General features: G+C 42.5%; 2 protein-coding genes across 3 annotated transcripts in view; one reads left to right on the top strand and one right to left on the bottom strand.

Annotated features, from left to right (window-relative positions):
* Positions 1-4425, top strand: part of chad (chondroadherin) — a 12329-nt gene extending 7904 nt beyond the window's left edge. Inside the window, exons 3-4 of the mRNA XM_076297948.1 lie at positions 297-442; positions 3098-4425. Of these exons, the coding sequence (XP_076154063.1) occupies positions 297-438 (142 nt within the window). The 3' untranslated portion in view covers positions 439-442; positions 3098-4425. The remainder of the gene's footprint in view (positions 1-296; positions 443-3097) is intronic.
* Positions 1-18007, bottom strand: part of acsf2 (acyl-CoA synthetase family member 2) — a 49118-nt gene that overhangs the window by 21467 nt on the left and 9644 nt on the right. For both annotated transcript variants that reach the window (XM_076297953.1, XM_076297952.1), the window contains 5 exons: positions 17119-17281; positions 8827-8922; positions 7466-7617; positions 6257-6348; positions 5856-5932 (listed from right to left, as the gene is read on the bottom strand). In XM_076297953.1, the coding sequence (XP_076154068.1) occupies positions 5856-5932; positions 6257-6348; positions 7466-7617; positions 8827-8922; positions 17119-17281 (580 nt within the window). The remainder of the gene's footprint in view (positions 1-5855; positions 5933-6256; positions 6349-7465; positions 7618-8826; positions 8923-17118; positions 17282-18007) is intronic.

Here is an 18007-nt window from a genome sequence, read left to right as displayed (position 1 = left end):
TAGCAAGCTAATCCTTATGCCATAACACCACATACTCATAAATTGGATCTTAATTTATTCTCACATGAATGTGCATTCCCTACAATGTCTGTGGGAATAGTTTTAACAAGTAATGTGTTGAAATAAGCCCTGAAATAAACAACGTTGGCAAACTAGCTAGCTGTTGATGTGAAATGCCAACCTCCAACCGTGCTGGTGTGTGTGTTTGCTAGAAAAGGTTTTTGACTAGCTTAACCCGCTAGTTTATAAGGCAAAAACCCCATAATGCTAATGCTTTCTTTATTTTCTTTCTCTAGATGGATGGATTCAAGCCGACAGCGACCTGACGCCGTGTGCTCTTCGCCCTCCACCCAGAGGGGCAAGCAGATCAGAGACAGCAACGTCTTCAGCCGCTGCAAAGGCAAATCAAAGAGGGCCAAGAAGGGAACCCGCCATTAAGCAGGTGAGCTAGCGAATGGGTGAGATGCTAACAGTAAAATATATGATAAAAATGTTAAATGGTACACTATGCAAAATGTTCACCTTAATATAACCTTCATGAAGCCAATTTGATGGTAAACGGACTTATAAGCGAATTGTTCATTACCTTGTCAGTAGATATAGCTAGATATAACAGTTTTTGCCTGTTGTTAATCCTTCACCTCCACAAAAGCATTTTCATTGTGTACAGAGGGGATGAGTCACGAAACGTTGGCTATTTACAACAGCAGAGTAAAATATAAATATATCATAGCTCTACAGTCGCCAAACTTGCATGGTGTACCAGAAATGGTTTAAGGTGACACAGTGCCAGTCTGCTAACTTTAAATGCTACGATTGAAATAATATGGTTTACTGTATGTCCCCACATCACACACACACACACACACACACACACACACACACACACACACACACACTACGAGCATACCAAAACAGACATTGGTTCCCTTCTGAAAGAAACTGGGATGAATGTGTCCCCAGAACACGTCTCCACTCTGTACAGCCAGATACAGTGTTTTTGACCACCTACTCGCCCCATTTCAAATGGAACGCATGTCGACAGCTAATTGATTCCTTCATAAGTGGAGCCCTTGAGGCATAGGCAAACATAAACCGAGGCGTCATTAACAATGGTCAGTCGGTGCAGGACCGCCCGCCGCGACTGTGTGTTTTTCACGGCAAACACAAACAAGACGCTACCTTAGAATAATAAGGTTCTATCTGCGTTTTGAGTAGTTCTGAGATATTGAGCTTCAAAGTTTTAGAATTCCATAGAGTTACATGGAAAATGGAACAAGTTCTATAAAGTCCAAATATGTACACAACTTTAAGAAACACCTCATCTGAACTTAAGAAACTTTCAAAGAATAAAAATATGTAAATAACTCCATTTTGACAAAAATGTCAGATAGAACCTTATTATTCTAAGGTAGCGAAGAGGCGCCCCCAGAAGCGTGCCGCAGCCACGCTCGGACTGCGCCTCACGCTCCATTTGCCTGACCCAGGAGTGTGAACGCAGACAGAGAAATATGGAGCGGCAGAGGGATCATAAACAGATGGACAGTCTCCAGAGTCACCCCCCCCCCCACCCCCCACCGTGGTCAAACCTTTGAGGGGTTTCTCCCCAAGAAGCCCCCACCCAGCCCTCCAAAAAAAACCACACACACTTCATAAGAGTTCAAAGATGAAGAGAGAGAGAGAGGGAGGGAGGGAGGGAGAGAGAGAGAGGGAGGGGGGGGGAGAGAAGGAGAGAGTGTGAGAGAGATTCTCCCTCCAGTGGAAAGAGAGCCCTCCAGGGTGGAATCACTCGGCTAGTTAAGACGACTGCGGTGCGCACACAGTCTCACATTGAGCCGGACTGGAGGGCTATTAGGCCAGAGAGAGTAAACACATCTATATCTACATCTACAGTTGGAGGGGAAAAAGCACTTGGGAAATGTTAAGGTGCACCAATAGTGTGGACCAGAGCCGAATGTACTGTATGGCTCTGGTGTGGAGAACCCCGTCCCCCCCCCCCCACCACCATCGCCACCAATGAAAAGAAAATATATCGATTTAGGGTTGGAGTCAAACCAGTTTGGACAGGAGTTTGTGCAATTTTGGGTTTGCAGACGGTATTTTGGCGCATGGTTAAGTGGTTTTTATCTTGTGTTTATGTGTGTGTGTGTGTGTCTTTGTGTCATAGGAAGTAAAACACAGGGTATGTGTGTGGCTGTGAAGGAAGGATAGAGACAGAGAAAGAGAGAACGAAGGAAAAAGCTTGTGTGTGTGTGTGGTGTGTGTGTGTTGTTTGTGTTCATATGCAGGAGAGACCGGGTGTAGAGTGTGGAGAGACATACACACATACATGAGAAATTCAAATTCAAAAAGTGCTTTATTGCCATGACAAAATATGTGCTTAGCACAAACAGGGGGCCTGTCCCATCTCTATTGCATCTTTGTTTTCATTATTCTGGGCTCTTGGCTTTATTCATGGATTGAGTCGTCTCTCCTGACCTTATTTCATTTGAGAAATCTTGTCCCTGATGCTCTTTTTTAAGTCTCCATACATTTAAATATACTATATATTATATAACTACTTGCCAAAACAAAAAAAAGTGATATGACTCTTTACGTTTATTTGTTACTGTTTTGTTGTGGCTTTTGCTGAGAAACAATTATTTGTCATGCCAGCACTTTTGAATTTGAGTTTGAATTTGAAAGAGAGAGTAGAAGTGAGAAAGTGAGAGAGAGAGTGTGTGTGTCTGTGCACCTTGAACGAAAGACCTCTCTCTTTCCCTCTCTCCATCCCTCTCTCCATCCCTCTCTCCATCTCTCCGTCCTCTTGGCCGTGTGAGGGCCTGTTCTTTTCCACTGTGGCGCCAGGGGCTCTGGAAGTACAGCCTCTCCCAGTCATGAGTGCAGCAGGAAGGCCTGGTCTGGCACCGCTGTTTGACTTGGCTCCTCTCTCTCTCTCTCTCTTTCTCTCTCTCTCACACACACTCTCTCTCTCTCTCTCTCACACACATACTGTACACTCTCTCTCTTCCTCTCTCTCTCTCTCTCTCTTTGTCTCACACACTCTCCCTATCTCTCTCTCCTCTTACTCTCTCTTCCTCCCTCTTTCTTTCCACAGGAGGTTTAGCGGAGAGAAGAGAGTGGAGAAGGTACAAGCCTGTCCAGGTGACCGGCTACAATGAAGAGAGGAACATTTAAAAAAAAAAACATTTCTTACACTTTACAAAACATATAAAACACACCATCTCCTGGCAGCAATGCATGTAAAAAGTACACAAAGTGTTGCAATAAATGTAAAACATGGGGTCAAAACAGATTAATGTATTCCTGGTAGACAAATTAATCTATATTTTTTAATATTGTGTGCAATTATTAGGAAATAGAGTACCAATGGACACACACACACACACATACAGTACACACACACACACACACACATATAAATGTAGCTATACACGTACATCTCTGTTCTTCTGACCTCTTGAAGAGATTGACCAATCCTTAGAGGCAGCAGCCATGTATGTTTGCTTTTGTTTGTTTGTGTTGTGTTTTTTTCTACTTTCCTGTTTCATTCGCTCCCTCAGATGCCAGTCATGCACTTTTACTCCCCCTAGTCTGGGACCCAAACATCTGTCACCGTGGTAACGCCCACACCTGGTCTCCCAGGTGACCCCATATTTTGACCATAGTGGGACTGCATGCAGACAGTGATCCCCGTCCTAGCCATCATAAAACGTCACAACCTTTGACCTTTGAACCTGAAATGAGTGAGTGCAATGCAGGAGGCTGGATACTTCTGATGAGGGAGGGTGAGACGAAACAGAACAGAGTGGTGTGAGGAGAAGGTTGGGACTGTTACCAGACTCTCAATATTATTCAACTATCTTTTGATGTTTGATCGCTGACTGAAAAGAAAAAAAAAAAAAGTTTTCAAATCTTATTCAACTCCTATAGTCTGTAAAATGAGTAAGTCCATTGGCATTGACATTTCGGGAGAGAAAACTGCCTTTCAACCATGTTAATCTAAGTGAAGTAGCCTAAAGCACAACAAAAATAGCATGTGCTGTTTTGATCTAAGTGATTATTGATATCACCATGATGACCCTTCACTTAACTCAAAGCAGCTGGCCATAACTATGACAACCCCAGCTTAGCTTTTCCTTTCTGTGCAAGGGACTCCCACAGCCTATAGCACGTTTCGTGGCCCCAGTCGAGATGTTGTCCTTAGGTAAAACGACTGTCTGGTTGGTGGACTATCAGGGAGGTCTGGTAAGGAACGGTATTAGCAAGTCACTGCATGAGGGCATCAGTGAGGCATATCAACTCTGGGAGCTACCATACTAATGACTCTTACGCATCCTGTTTGTATGTTAATAAGCATCCTATGCAGACTTGTGTTAGAGGTTGTGTTGCTGTACACTTCCAATAAACATCAAAGACATGAAACTGTTATTGGATAGTGTGATTTTCTTTTATATCAATCTCTGAAATGAGAGAGAGAGAGTGTGTGTGTGTGTGTGTGTGTGTGTGTGTGTGTGTGTGTGTGTGTGTGTGTGTATTTCTGCATATGTTTGTGCATTTTGTGGCTGTGACTGTGGTCTGTGTGTGTGAAAGAGTATGTGAGTGCTTCATACCTTTTAGACTCAACCTTATAATTTCACACAGTGTGCACTTCACATACCTATCCATTTGAAGAAGTGTGTGTGTGTGTGTGTGTGTGTGTGTGTGTGTGTGTGTGTGTGTGTGTGTGTGTGTGTATGTGTCTGTGTGTGTGTGTGTGTGTGTGCGCGCGTGTGCATGTGCGTGTGTGTGTGAGAGAGTGTGAGAACGCATGAACCGTAACATTCTGAAATTTTCCACAAGTACATTACAGCTGAGTGAACGTGTCCAAGGGCAATTTTTGTCAGAACTTGAAGCATACAAAAGCCAGTCCAATGTGGCGGAATAGTATTTTGAATTCAGAGGCTGTTTCATTGGCCATATTATGTCAGTTACATAACATATAGAAAATGTGCAGCATTCCAATAGGCTATAGTGAAAAGAAGGACCATATATAGGGGTTTGCACGGCGTGTCATCAGATCTGGATGTCGCCATATTGGAGATTGTTCGCCTCATTAGAAAGCATTAGGCACTGAAGTAAACCCCTAACATCGTCAAGGAAAATTGTTAATTATTGCTGTGTTTTAGAAGTAAATCCCTAACATCGTCAAGGAAAATGGTTAATTATTGCCGTTTTTAGGTTGTACCAATAGGTCAGACTGAGAAAAACATCTGGTGTAGGTATCGACTTCCAAAAGTTATTAAAAAACCAGGGAGAAAGGAGAATAATGCCAGAAGTTATCAGAGGAAGGGGGGCGCTTGTGGTTGAACTTGGTACTTCGTCTCCCTCACTCAACTCATATGGATCTGTGCTGCCAATAAACCATAATTTCTCAAAATATCGTGCCTTTTCTTGTGGTCCAAGTCCCGCCCTTTATGCCTTTGCATTTTAGACGCATTTTGATGAGCTTTTCTGTTGTTTAGACACGGCTACAATCACGGAAGATATCCAAAGTGCATAATACTCCATTGTACTTCATTCACTGAGTATCGCCAATATGGCCGCGCGTGCTGGGTTACCATGGTACCGGCCAGAATGCAAACCCCTTATAATTTGGTCAAACACCTACACCTGGAGTCAGGAAAATACCCCCCTCTAGTGGAATAATGCACAAACTGCACTCTTACCATCATCTGTGCTACTTACATAACTAAAAGACTGTAATAAAACATGCACCTTTATTATGGTATATTGTTGTCAGAACTTTTATTTTGACAGCTAGTTCAGCTCCAAAGAGGGATGTCACCACCCACCAGTGTGTGTAGAGTACTCACCGATAGCTCTTTGATGTCCATCATTTTGATCACCTTACACACCACTTCTGCTGGACATGGGGAACCAGCCATTATTGCTGCAAAGAAATAGGATTTAAAGTATATGTTTCCAAGTGACACACAGTCTCACACACACACGTGCGCACCGCACCCACACAACACACTACAAAAACACAGACCAAGGCACCCGTGCACCTATACATCCAATACCCAAGTGAAAATGTAGAAGAACGTTGAGTCCGCACACCAGAATCTGCTCCTTAGCGTTTTTTTTTTTTAATGGTAGGCTATATCACCACATGTGCTGTTTCGGGCCCCAGCCCTTCATCAGACACACACACACACACACACACACACACAGACTGAGAGATCTGTGTACACAGATGTCCGTGGCCACTCACCTCCCTCAGCAGACGACAGGTCATATGTGGACAGGTCAGGCTGGCCCAACATGTCGATAAACATGGTAGGAGTGCCGTACAAGAAGGTACACCTGGATGGACAGGTGAAGGGTGACAGGTGAGCTGATCATAAACTCTCGAGCTGTAGAGTCTTTGACACACTTTGTCACAGAATGTTTTAATCCAATATTTCAATATGAGACAAATTATCAAAATATTCAATCAATCAATCAATCAGTAGTCGATCTGTGAAAATGTGCTGTTCTCAATCCTGCCAAATATTTGTTGATGTTTTCTCAAGATCCAATCACATATTCCATGTTCGGAATGCAAGGTTGGCTAGAATATTATATGGCTCAGTCTGAGCCACTTTGTTTACAATGTCAGGAAACCGTAGCGACACCAGAAATGTTTTGAAGCGCACAAAATGGATGAACAGCTAGAGGACCATTAGGAGAAGTTAGCTAACTTTAAGTACATTGTTTCATCAAGGACATCAGCTTTTATTTGACACTCTTGTTTTCCTACAGACAAGAGATGCTTAGGAGAGGTCAAGGAACAGCTGCCTGGGGTCCTACTCTAAGTCAAATATCAATGATTTTCATGGACTAAAGAGTTGAATTTCCATGACTTAATGTGCCGTTTGTTTTTGTGCTGAGCAGAAAAAAACAAGTCACAGTTTTACAGGAAGCATGTAAATTAACCCAAGAAATAAAATACTGCACAGAAAATATAATTTTTGATAAATCCTAGCTTCACATTGAACATGCTACAAGGAATTCCCTGATATCCCATGGCAATCTATGATAGCAAATGAACGGAACCCTGAACTGCTGACTCACAGTCCTCAAGGTGCACTGTGCATGTTTGCTTTTCTGTTCCAAATATTATCAACTAACGCCCAGTCAAGAAATTGCACTTCAACATTATCAGAAGCTCACAATCTACTGCCCATGAAGAACGAAGGGGCAGGACACACCTTTCACCCTGTAATGGCTGCCAGCTTACCTTTTAAGGTACCTCCAGTTTCTACTTCAGGCTGTGTCTTGTGGATATGTATATGTATATATGAGTGCTGTGTTTTTATGCCTGCTGGAACACTGTAATTTCTCTTTAGGGGATGAATGCACTCCGTCTGTTTGCCTGTCTGCCTATCTATCTATCAACGGCGGCCATATTACCTTACGGCCTGTACGGCTACCATATTACCTTTCGGCCTGTACGGCTGCCAGGTTGGCACGGCTGTCGTAGCCGGGCGACGGAAACACCAGAGTGGCTCCATGCACGGCCATGACGAGGCCTCCCCCCACCGAACCAAAACAGTGGTAGAGAGGGACGGGGAGACAAATCTTAACATGGGGCTGGGGAACGATAAGGACACACACACACACACACACACACACACACCGAGAGAGAGAGAGAGACATATAAAACACACATACACAGAGAGAGACATATAAAACACACACACACACACAGACACACACACACACAGAGAGAGACAGACATAAAACCACCAATCAAATATTGACATACATATTGAATCCACCAATCAAATTTCATTACAGAAAGGATTCAAATATTCTCAGAGGTGATACACCTTTGACATTGACCTCTCCAGAATAAGTCCCGCCTCCGTAACTTCCGTATCCATCCAACTTCCGGGCGTGGATTGTCTATGAGAAATAACATGGCGTTTCGAAATATCATACAGGTAAAACATCTGTAGGTAGCGAAGTTGAAAAAGCTGGTGGGCAGATTGGCCTATACACTTCTGCCATATAGTTTCCACTGGATTTTTTGATTGTCGGTGCCGTTTAAGTAGTATACTATAGACTATACTACTTAAACGGCACCGAAAATCAAAAAATCCAGTGGAAACTAGATCGCAGAAGTGTGTAGGCCAATCTGCCCAGCAGCTTTTTCTACTTTGTCACCTACAGAGTTTGACAGGTACGATCTTTCAAAACGCCATGTTATTTCCCATAGACAATCCACGCCCGGAAGTTGGATGGATACGGAAGTTAGGAGGCGGGATATATTCTGGAGAGGTCTATTTAAGGGTACATAAAGCATCACCTGGCTATGTCCCACAGCAAGACTGCCTATCACAGCTGATATGGAGCAGAATTTTGCCAGCTGTTTAGACTTTCCTTTTGATAGCCCTGCCAGTCTTAGCCCACTGACAGTCACTGGCAAATAAGGTCACTGATATTTGCAGTCATTTTAGTCATTCAAACACGCACACGTAAGCATGCGCTCGTGCACGCATGTAAACACACATAGAAAAAACACTCAAACACACACACACACACAAACACACATACACACACACACACAGACACTTTCTGTAAGGTCTTCAAGGTTGATTTCAGTTAAACCAAATCCGGATTAATTGGTCTGATGAGACTCTGTTAGCTTATCCTCCATAATGGACACCGAATTGGCTATGAAATGTTTTGGCACAACATATTTGTCTGAAACATATTATAAGTATGATTGACAACGGCAAACACACACATACACACACACACACACACACACACACACACACACTTACACAAACTTACCCTCCAATGATAGCCCACTCGAAGGCCTATGAAGTATGAATTGTTGACGATGTTGTGATGGGACAGAGTGGCCCCTTTCGGTGCTCCCGTGGTGCCCTGGGGTCAAAGGGCAGAACACATCAGATTGACCAACCATTAGATTTCCATACTCTACATCAGGGGTATTCAATTAATCTTCAGCGAGGTCCAGTTACGGAAAATTTCCTCAAGCAAAGGTCCGGAGCATCATAATGTTTAACGTGCGTGTTTAGGCTATGTGTATGTATAATATTAAGATGGATGGATGGAGCCTAGTTATAGATAGATAGATAGATAGATAGATAGATAGATAGATAGATACTTTATTGATCCCCAAGGGGAAATTCAAGAAATAGAAGATTGTAGGCCTAGGCCTAATGTTTAATGTGAAATAAAATAAGTAGCCTAAAAGGCAACATTCGAAATGAGGAGAAATAAGGCAAGATAAAAGTAGCCTAATTGGGGATAAAAACTGAGTAGCCTTGGCTATTTTTAAGATCTTAATGTGAACTTAAAATAAAATTTGAGCTTAGACAAGGATGGATATTCCACAGCTGGTTCATTGAACCCATTAATCAGCAAGTTTAATTTAATTGTTTTAGTTTTTTTTATGTTGACCCGAAATCCTGGAAACCCAGGAATATCACGTTGTTGGGCAGTGAATGCATGTAGGTTAACTAGATTGTGGTGGATCAATCATATTGCCTTCTTAAATCGTAAAATATTGGTCTCAGTTCACTGTTGAATGGGCCTAGCTATGCTTGCTCAAAATATATGCTTTGTCTAGTAGAGGTGCTTCAAATTGGCGCTTAAAATCGCCTGTCTCAGAATATATAGAAGAGGTCCGGGGCAAAACTGTCACATCCATAGTTGGCGTTACGGACGTGACAGTTTTGCGTGGTATTGCCCCCGTATCGTTATATAAAGCCCTGTTCTCGCTGTCTAGCTTTCTCCTCTTTGAGCAATCGATGATTTGAAAATAACTTACTTATCGTTAACTTAGATAGGCCTATCCATCTGATTGTTTCTCGCCCCGTCTCCTATCCTCGCTCGTTTCAGGCTATCAGTCTCTTCTCCATAGTAGGCTACTTTACTCACTGACTCGACTTTATCAGAATTCACAGATTTCACTGGCTGAGTAGCAGCAAGCGAAATGATGGTTCCTGAAGCTCCTGAAGTAGCCTAAATGCTGTTATCCTAACCAACGAAACATTTAGCGCAGCTTTGAAATCTTACGTGAAAATCTCAATTAGGCTATTATGGTCTGGGTCCGGATAGGATCACGTCACGGTCCGGACTCGGACCGCGGTCCGCCATTTGGTGATGGCTGCTCTACATGGAAACAGTGGGCGTCCGGGGTCTGCGTGATATATAGAGACTGACATCTGAGCAACTGCAAAGATGTTTACCTCCATTGACTTTTATACCTGTTGTATCAAGCACCTTGTATTGCTATCTTGTGTGAAAGGCACTAAATAAACCCAGCTAGCACAGTTACGTTGCCGGCTGCAATGTAACTGAATGACCCAAAATACATTGCCACAACGTCGTATCCAACGTTGCCACAACATGCAAAGTGAAAGGTGAGAATTCGTAACCGCAACGTCACTCCCCAACGTTGCCAATCCGTAACTGCAACATTAAGTTACGTTGCAGTAACGTGGAATTGAAAGGTGCCGTTTCATAATCGTAACGTAAGTTACCGACGCCACCAGTCCTGTTCAGCAACGTTGCCACAACATGCAAAGTGAAAGGTGACAATTCGTAACCGCAACGTAACTCCCCAACGTCGCCACTCCGTAACCGCAACATCAGGTGAAGTTGCAGCAACGTGGAGTTGAAAGTTGCCGTTCCGTAACCGTAACGTAAGTTACCGACGCCACCAGTCCTGTTTAGCAACGTTGCCACAACATGCAAAGTGAAAGGTGACAATTCGTAACCGCAACGTAACTCCCCAACGTTGCCAATCCGTATCTGCAACATCAGGTTACGTTGTAGCATCATGGAATTGAAAGGTGCCGTTTCGTAACCGTAACGTAAGTTACCGACGTCGCCAGTCCTTAACAACTTCAGGCAACATTGCGGCAACGTCGCAAGTGGAAGGTTTCATTACGTAACCGCAACGTAACTTGCCAATCCGTAACCGCAACAATAATAAAATTATAGTATGTGCCTTACATGACAACTACCCTTCTTACAGCACTTGTACATAGGCCAATTAATACCTGTAGGCACAGCGAATGCTTTGATCCGGGTGATATTACTGTTACTGTGGGAGAGAGACAACTTATGTAACATCAGATCACATCATCATGGTTATCCATTTTGCTATTAATTACATAGGCTACAGTCTATGTATGAACTTACCTTATGTGTGTAGCTGATTTTCAACCATTCAGGCTTATGTCCTTATTGTGTAAAACACAATTTTCAGATCCCACTTACACTTTTCAGCAAAACTCTAAACACATTCACATTCTCAAAACACATTCTGAACTCTAATGCACATGTCATCCATACTGGTAAACACAAGTGACAACAATTACAGTTTTTTTCAATCGCTAAAACACAATTTCTGAAACCTTGCTCCATTTTCTTAAAGCATTAAACACAAAACCCTATTTACAAGCACTATTTACAAAACCTCTGACTCCTCTTGCAAAATCAAACTTTCGCCTCAAAACAAGGAAACATCAAGTGGAAATTACTACTTTGCTTTGCTCTTTGCATTTTTTTGTTCTTCCTCCTCCTTGTACCTCTATTTTTACAGTATCCTGCATCTCACAAACTTGTCCTTTGATTCTTGTTCTTTGTTGATATGAACGTGCACCAGTCAAAATCTATTGAGCAGTCAGTACTGCAAACAAATGGAAAGCACAATGTTCAGGGCCATACGATTTGTTTACAGTATTGTACGGTATACAGCCTACAATGCACTGTAGTTCAGTGTCCAATAAAAATCCTCTTTCTTGCCATCCTCCCCTTCCTCCTCATCCCCCACGTTGCATATGCACTCGTCTTCTTACATAGTTTCTTCTATCCATTTTCATTCCCACCTTCAACAACCTGTTTGCTCTCTGAACTGGCGTATATTGGTTTTGTCACATCATTTGAAACAAGTGAAATCAATTTTGAGTGGTTGTGTTTAATCGATGACATGTGTATGTCTATTTGTATTTTATTTTTGCCACTTGTGTTTACCAGTATGGATACAGTACATAAGCATTAGTGCAGAATGTGTTTTGAGAATGAGTGTTTAAAGTTTTTCTAAAAATTGTGTTTTACCATGTCAAATGGTTTAAGGTATTGACAACAGACTGAATAATTAGCTTAATGAGTTCAAGCAACTGAGAACTTTCTTCAGCCAATGGGTTTTAGTGTTTTAGCAACTGAGAAAAACTGTAAGTACATATATATTTTAGATGTTACATGTACTGTACATATACTGTATATACTGTATCACCACATATGTATTGTGCATACATTGTATGTGCATGGTCTCATATATGTACATATATTGTGTATATACATATATCTTTACAAATATTACCAATACATTTCCCCATATACATCTGAATACATTATGGTGGATATTTCTAACTAATTTGGGGCAGTCATGGCCTACTTCGATCCCCGACCAATAGGTAAAATGCTGACCTGATCATGATGTTGTGGCACCATTCTTCATGGTAGCAAATGGCAACATCATCAGCTGACCAGTTCACAATGTTGTGGCAACATCACTCACAATACTACATGGCAACATCATCGGCTGACGTCGCCGGTACATTTCCCACAGCACCAAATGGCAACGTCATCGGCTGAACTAATCACGATGTTGTGGCAACATCACTCCAAATACTACATGGCAACATCATCGGCTGATGTCGCCGGTACATTTCCCACAGCATCAAATGGCAACGTCATCGGCTGACCTAATCACGATGTTGTGGCAACATCACTCCAAATACTACATGGCAACATCATCGGCTGACGTCGCCGGTACATTTCCCACAGCACCAAATGGCAACGTCATCGGCTGACTTAATCACGATGTTGTGGTAACATCACTCCAAATACTACATGGCAACATCATCGGCTGACGTCGCCGGTACATTTCCCACAGCATCAAATGGCAACGTCATCGGCTGACCTAATCACGATGTTGTGGCAACATCACTCCAAATACTACATGGCAACATCATCGGCTGACGTCGCCGGTACATTTCCCACAGCACCAAATGGCAACGTCATCAGCTGACCCGTTTACAACGTTGGGGCAACATCACTCCAAATACTACATGTCAACGTCATTGGCTGACGTCGCGGGGACATTTCCTGATACTAAATGGCAACGTCATCAGCTGACCTGACCATGATGTTGTGGCAACATCACTCACAATACTACATGGCAACGTCATTGGCAGACGTCGCGGAAACGTTTCCCACGGCACCAAATGGCAATGTCACCAGCTGACCTAATCACAATGTTGTGGCACCGTTCTTAACGGTACCAAATTGCAACATCATCAGCTGACCAGGTCACAACGTCGCTGCAATGTCACTAATGGTACCAAGTGACAACATTGTCTTGCAAAGTAGCTGTGACGTTGCAACAACGTAGCCAGAAGGTAATGTCGCTGTGACCAAATGACAACTTTATGGCGACATTGCTGCAACGTCATGTGTTAGCTGGGAAAGTCTGATTAAATGATTGGTTGATTAATTGACGACATTTATAAATACAAGAATTAAAGGATGAATGTTTCTGGATATATTCATGGTGAGAGATATAACAGATGTCCTGTACACGAAAAACACCACACTCTGCCACTTTTTATTCAAGGGCAATTCCACGCAAAAATGCCACATCCATAACGCCAACTAAATACCATGGCATTGTGTTGGCGTTATGGATGTGACAGTTTTGTGAGGAATTGCCACTCAATGGGTTTTCCAAAAGTTGCAATACTCCAAAATAGGTCTTTAGGTGCGCATTGGACACACTGGGCACTTTGGCTAATAAATAGCCCATATGGTCCGATGCCTTGGACCGCCCAGTGGCCATTTACTGCACTTTGGATACAGGTCTCACTAATTATCTCAGGAAGTTGGCCATAGGGAAGTCAGACACTGATGAAGGCCCAATGGCTGACACGTTTGTTATCCCTGCCGCTGCTGCTGAAGAACATATTGAAAGACAATAAGAGTACCTATTGTGGAGTGAGATATAGTAGAGAAATATAGAGTATAGGATATAGGCTGATCTGAGGGATTTAACAAAAACAAAACCAGCTCCTTTAACAGGGCTTGGCCCCCATTACTTGAACTGGCATGCTTCTGACAGCCTTTTACAGCCAATTTGTGTCATATACTTCTGACTTTTACTGAGACATGAGATTGTACATTACCAGCTCACACACACACACACAGAGAGAGAGAGAGAGAGAAAGAGAGAGAGAGGGAGAGAGAAGAGGTTCAAATGGAACCTTCCTGGAATCAGGTTACAGGAACAGCCTTAGTTCACACGGACATGCTTTTTTCACCTCCAAAACATGAGTAGGCCTATTCCAAAGTGTGTGAGAGAGAGATCTGTGCACACACAACTCTCTGTGGCCATTAATTTCCCTCTACAAATCTGTTCTTCTCATCATAGCAGCAGACGTGCTTCACATTGTAAATGTAACATTACTATCTGGCACATTTCCTAAGTCCCTGAAAACAGCTGTTGTAAAGCCTCTTCTCAAGAAGAATAACTTGGATGCCACCATGCTAAACAACTACAGGCCCATATCCAATCTACCTTTTACTGGCAAAATTATTGAAAAATAGTCTTTAACCACCTTCCTAACATCAAATAGGTATTTTGATTACTTTCAGTCAGGTTTTCGGGCAAATGACAGCACTGAAACAGTGACATGACATGTCGTGGCAGATATTCAGACTCAGTCCAAATATTTTGCCTACAACGTAACAAAAATACACCATTATAAGTGCTGAAGTCAAAAACTTATCCCAAAAAGAAGGCGCAAAAGTCCGGCAGAGTTCCGTGCAAAAATTCCTTTAATGACTACATAGCCCAAAGCCTGAGTGGATCGCACGATCGCACTCCCGAACAATTGTTGAACACCAACATTTATACCCCTCCTTAGATGCTGACACAACATTTGGCAACTTCGAACCCACAGGTGGCGTTATGAAAGGATCGTTGTTCGGCCTTATCTTCGCAAGTCAGCACTATTGCTGCCAAGGGTATGAACTTTTCACCGTATAGCACAAGTTCAGAGGTTTACACAAAGTTCAGGGGTTTATACAGTGATCACAGGTCACACATCGTTCATGGGTTACATATTGTTCACTTGTTTTCTCTCATACTAGCTGTTTTTGAGTAGAGCCCGCCTCCGATGATGTCCTTATCTCTACAGCTGCAAGGCCAAGTATGCTTTTTTCAAACAGGCTTCACCCATCCACAGTGAGACACAAAGTGACAAAGAGAGACATAGGGATACAGAGCGCACGTAGGGGGAATTCTGGTAGAATAGCTTCAGTATGTTAGTTAAACTTTATTTAAAATGTTATAAAAGTATGTTAGCTAGGAATAACTTCAGTGTATTACTTGATTATGATTGAGGTTATATGAATACATGCTTTACAGTTTCAAACTCGTTCTCTCATCATGATGTCTACAAACCATAGTGTTAATTTTATACAACAGACATACGCCTCAATACAGATGCAGGCAAAACATCAGTCCTAGTATTATTGGACCTTAGTGCAGCCTTCAACACTGTTGATCACAACATATTACTTCACAGACTAGAGCACTGGGTTGGACTTTCAGGTATAGTCATCAATTGGGTCAAATCGTTTCTACAAGAAAGGAGTTTGTTTGTTGCCATCGGCAACTGTACCTCAACGCCAACGTCCTTGACCTGTGGTGTTCCCCAGGGGTTGATCTTGGGGCCACTATTATTCAACCTCTATATGCTCCCACTTGGACAAACCATCAAAAACAATTTGATTTCCCATCATAGCTATGCCGATGACACCCAACTTTACTTAACTCTATTGCCTAATGACTGTCCCCTTGAATCTCTGTCAGTGTATTGACAAGATTAACAACTGATCAACAACAGATGAGTATGTGGGCAGGTCAGGCTGCCCCAGCATGTCAAACAGCATAATAGGAGTGACACAACAAGTTGCCAGCTGAGCTTCTGTAGAGACACACAATAGTTTCATATTCAATGACAAACACACACACACACACACACACACACACACACACACACACACACACACACACACACACACATACACAAACACAGCTACTACATCTAAATAATGTTCCTGTTAAATCTTGCGACATCAAAGTAGTAGAAGACAGAGGTGAAATGGATGGAGAACAACTCAAGCGAAGAACATCAGGCTTAATGAAAGGGATGCAGATAGTCTCAGTTGTTGATTAACATCACTGGATTATAGAAAAGAGGAAATGTCTCTCGGTCTGATCGGTGCATTCCTCGCAAGCCATTAGCCTGAGTGAACCCAAACTTTCAGGACAAACTTGGCAAGGTCATGGTCCAAATAAGGCAAAGGCTCAAGAGCAAAGTTTCCTTTTTTCTGAAAACAACAAAGCAAAAAAACGAACAAAAAAAAAAACAAATCTGGACATAGAGATGACGGCAGAATATAGACATAGACATACATCTTTGGTAGAAGCAAGTATAGTGAAGGAGTACACTGTACACTGTGTGTGTGTGTGTGCGTGTGTGTGTATGTGTGTGTAATTTAAATCAAATCTCAATTCATAATGCAGATACAGAATGTGTGTGTTTAGGAGTGAGTCTGCAGACTGTTATTGTTTGCCTCAGTTCTGGTGTGCCATAGTTACTGCTTATGACTCGTTAATGACTCTGGAGGGCTTGTTTACAATGCCTTGTTTACTTGTTTAGGGCTTATTTACAAGGCAGTGTCCATTGTTTGTTTTTCACTCGTTTGTTTGTTTGTTTTTTAACTCTTTGTAAACCAACTCTGGGTTTTAGTTATACGGACACACCTCGAACTGGACTGGACCTCGAACTGGACAACTATGGACTTGGGCGGAGTTTTTCGCCCTCGTCCATTAATTCCATATAACAGGACACCTCGGCGGCCGTTATCCCTTACGTAACTTATTATTATTATAATTATAATATTATAATAATAATAATTATTTGATGTTATTGTTTCATTATTCAAAAGGACCATGTGCTTAGAAGTGGCATAGCCTACCGAGGTGAACTGAATGTTGATGGGGTCATCGCAGTTTAGCTTCTTCTGCAGCTCATCCAACTGCTGCACGTACTGGCTACTTGCCGCCTCGATCACCTGGCTCAGGTGGAGTGTACCTGGCTGCTCGCAGTCCGTCAAGATCACCCATCTCAGCTCCGGCAGCCTGGGGAGTGTGGAATGGTGGGATTAAATTAGTAGTTTAGATATTTAGGATGGGAATGGGAGTGTCAAATGGTGGGATTAAATTAGTAGTTTAGATATTTAGGATGGGAACGGGAGTGTCAAATGGTGGGATTAAATTAGTAGTTTAGATATCTAGGCTGGGAACGGTAGTGTGGAATGGTGGGATTAAATTAGTATTTTAGATATTTAGGATGGGAACGGGAGTGTCAAATGGTGGGATTAAATTAGTAGTTAGTTCAGATATTTAGGCTGCCTAAAACTCAAGTACAGACCCATGGACCATTTCATTGTGATTTAAGGTTGCATTTGATGTAATAAGGATGCATTTGATTGTTGCACTGTAATTGCACTGATTATACCTGTTGAACAGACCCAGTTGCCTTTGTGATTGCACTTTCTAAACATAGTTTAACAGCACAGGGGGGAGTGACAGGATTCCCATGGGACAGAAATCCAGAGGGACAGGCATAGAGGCAGATAAGAGCCTTAAACATTCACAATGTATCTCCTCCCAAGCCTTCTCAACGTTTGTGTGTGTGTGTGCGTGTGCGTGTGCGCGTGTGCGTGTGCGTGTGCGTGTGCGTGTGCGTGTGCGTGTGCGTGTGCGTGCGTGCGTGCGTGTACACACTTGCTACTATTCTAAACTATTGAAATATCAACCACTGGTAGATCTCATTCACCAACTTGGATACAACGTGGCATTTGG

Source organism: Alosa pseudoharengus, unplaced genomic scaffold (genome assembly GCF_046254945.1).
Source record: "Alosa pseudoharengus isolate Yale_2024_CS ecotype anadromous, Long Island Sound unplaced genomic scaffold, YU_APseudo_1.1 YU_APseudo_1.1_scf_21, whole genome shotgun sequence".
NCBI classification, from domain to species: domain Eukaryota; kingdom Metazoa; phylum Chordata; class Actinopteri; order Clupeiformes; family Clupeidae; genus Alosa; species Alosa pseudoharengus.
The sequence above is the reverse complement of the archived record's forward strand: the minus strand, read 5'-3'. Positions and strand labels throughout refer to the sequence as shown.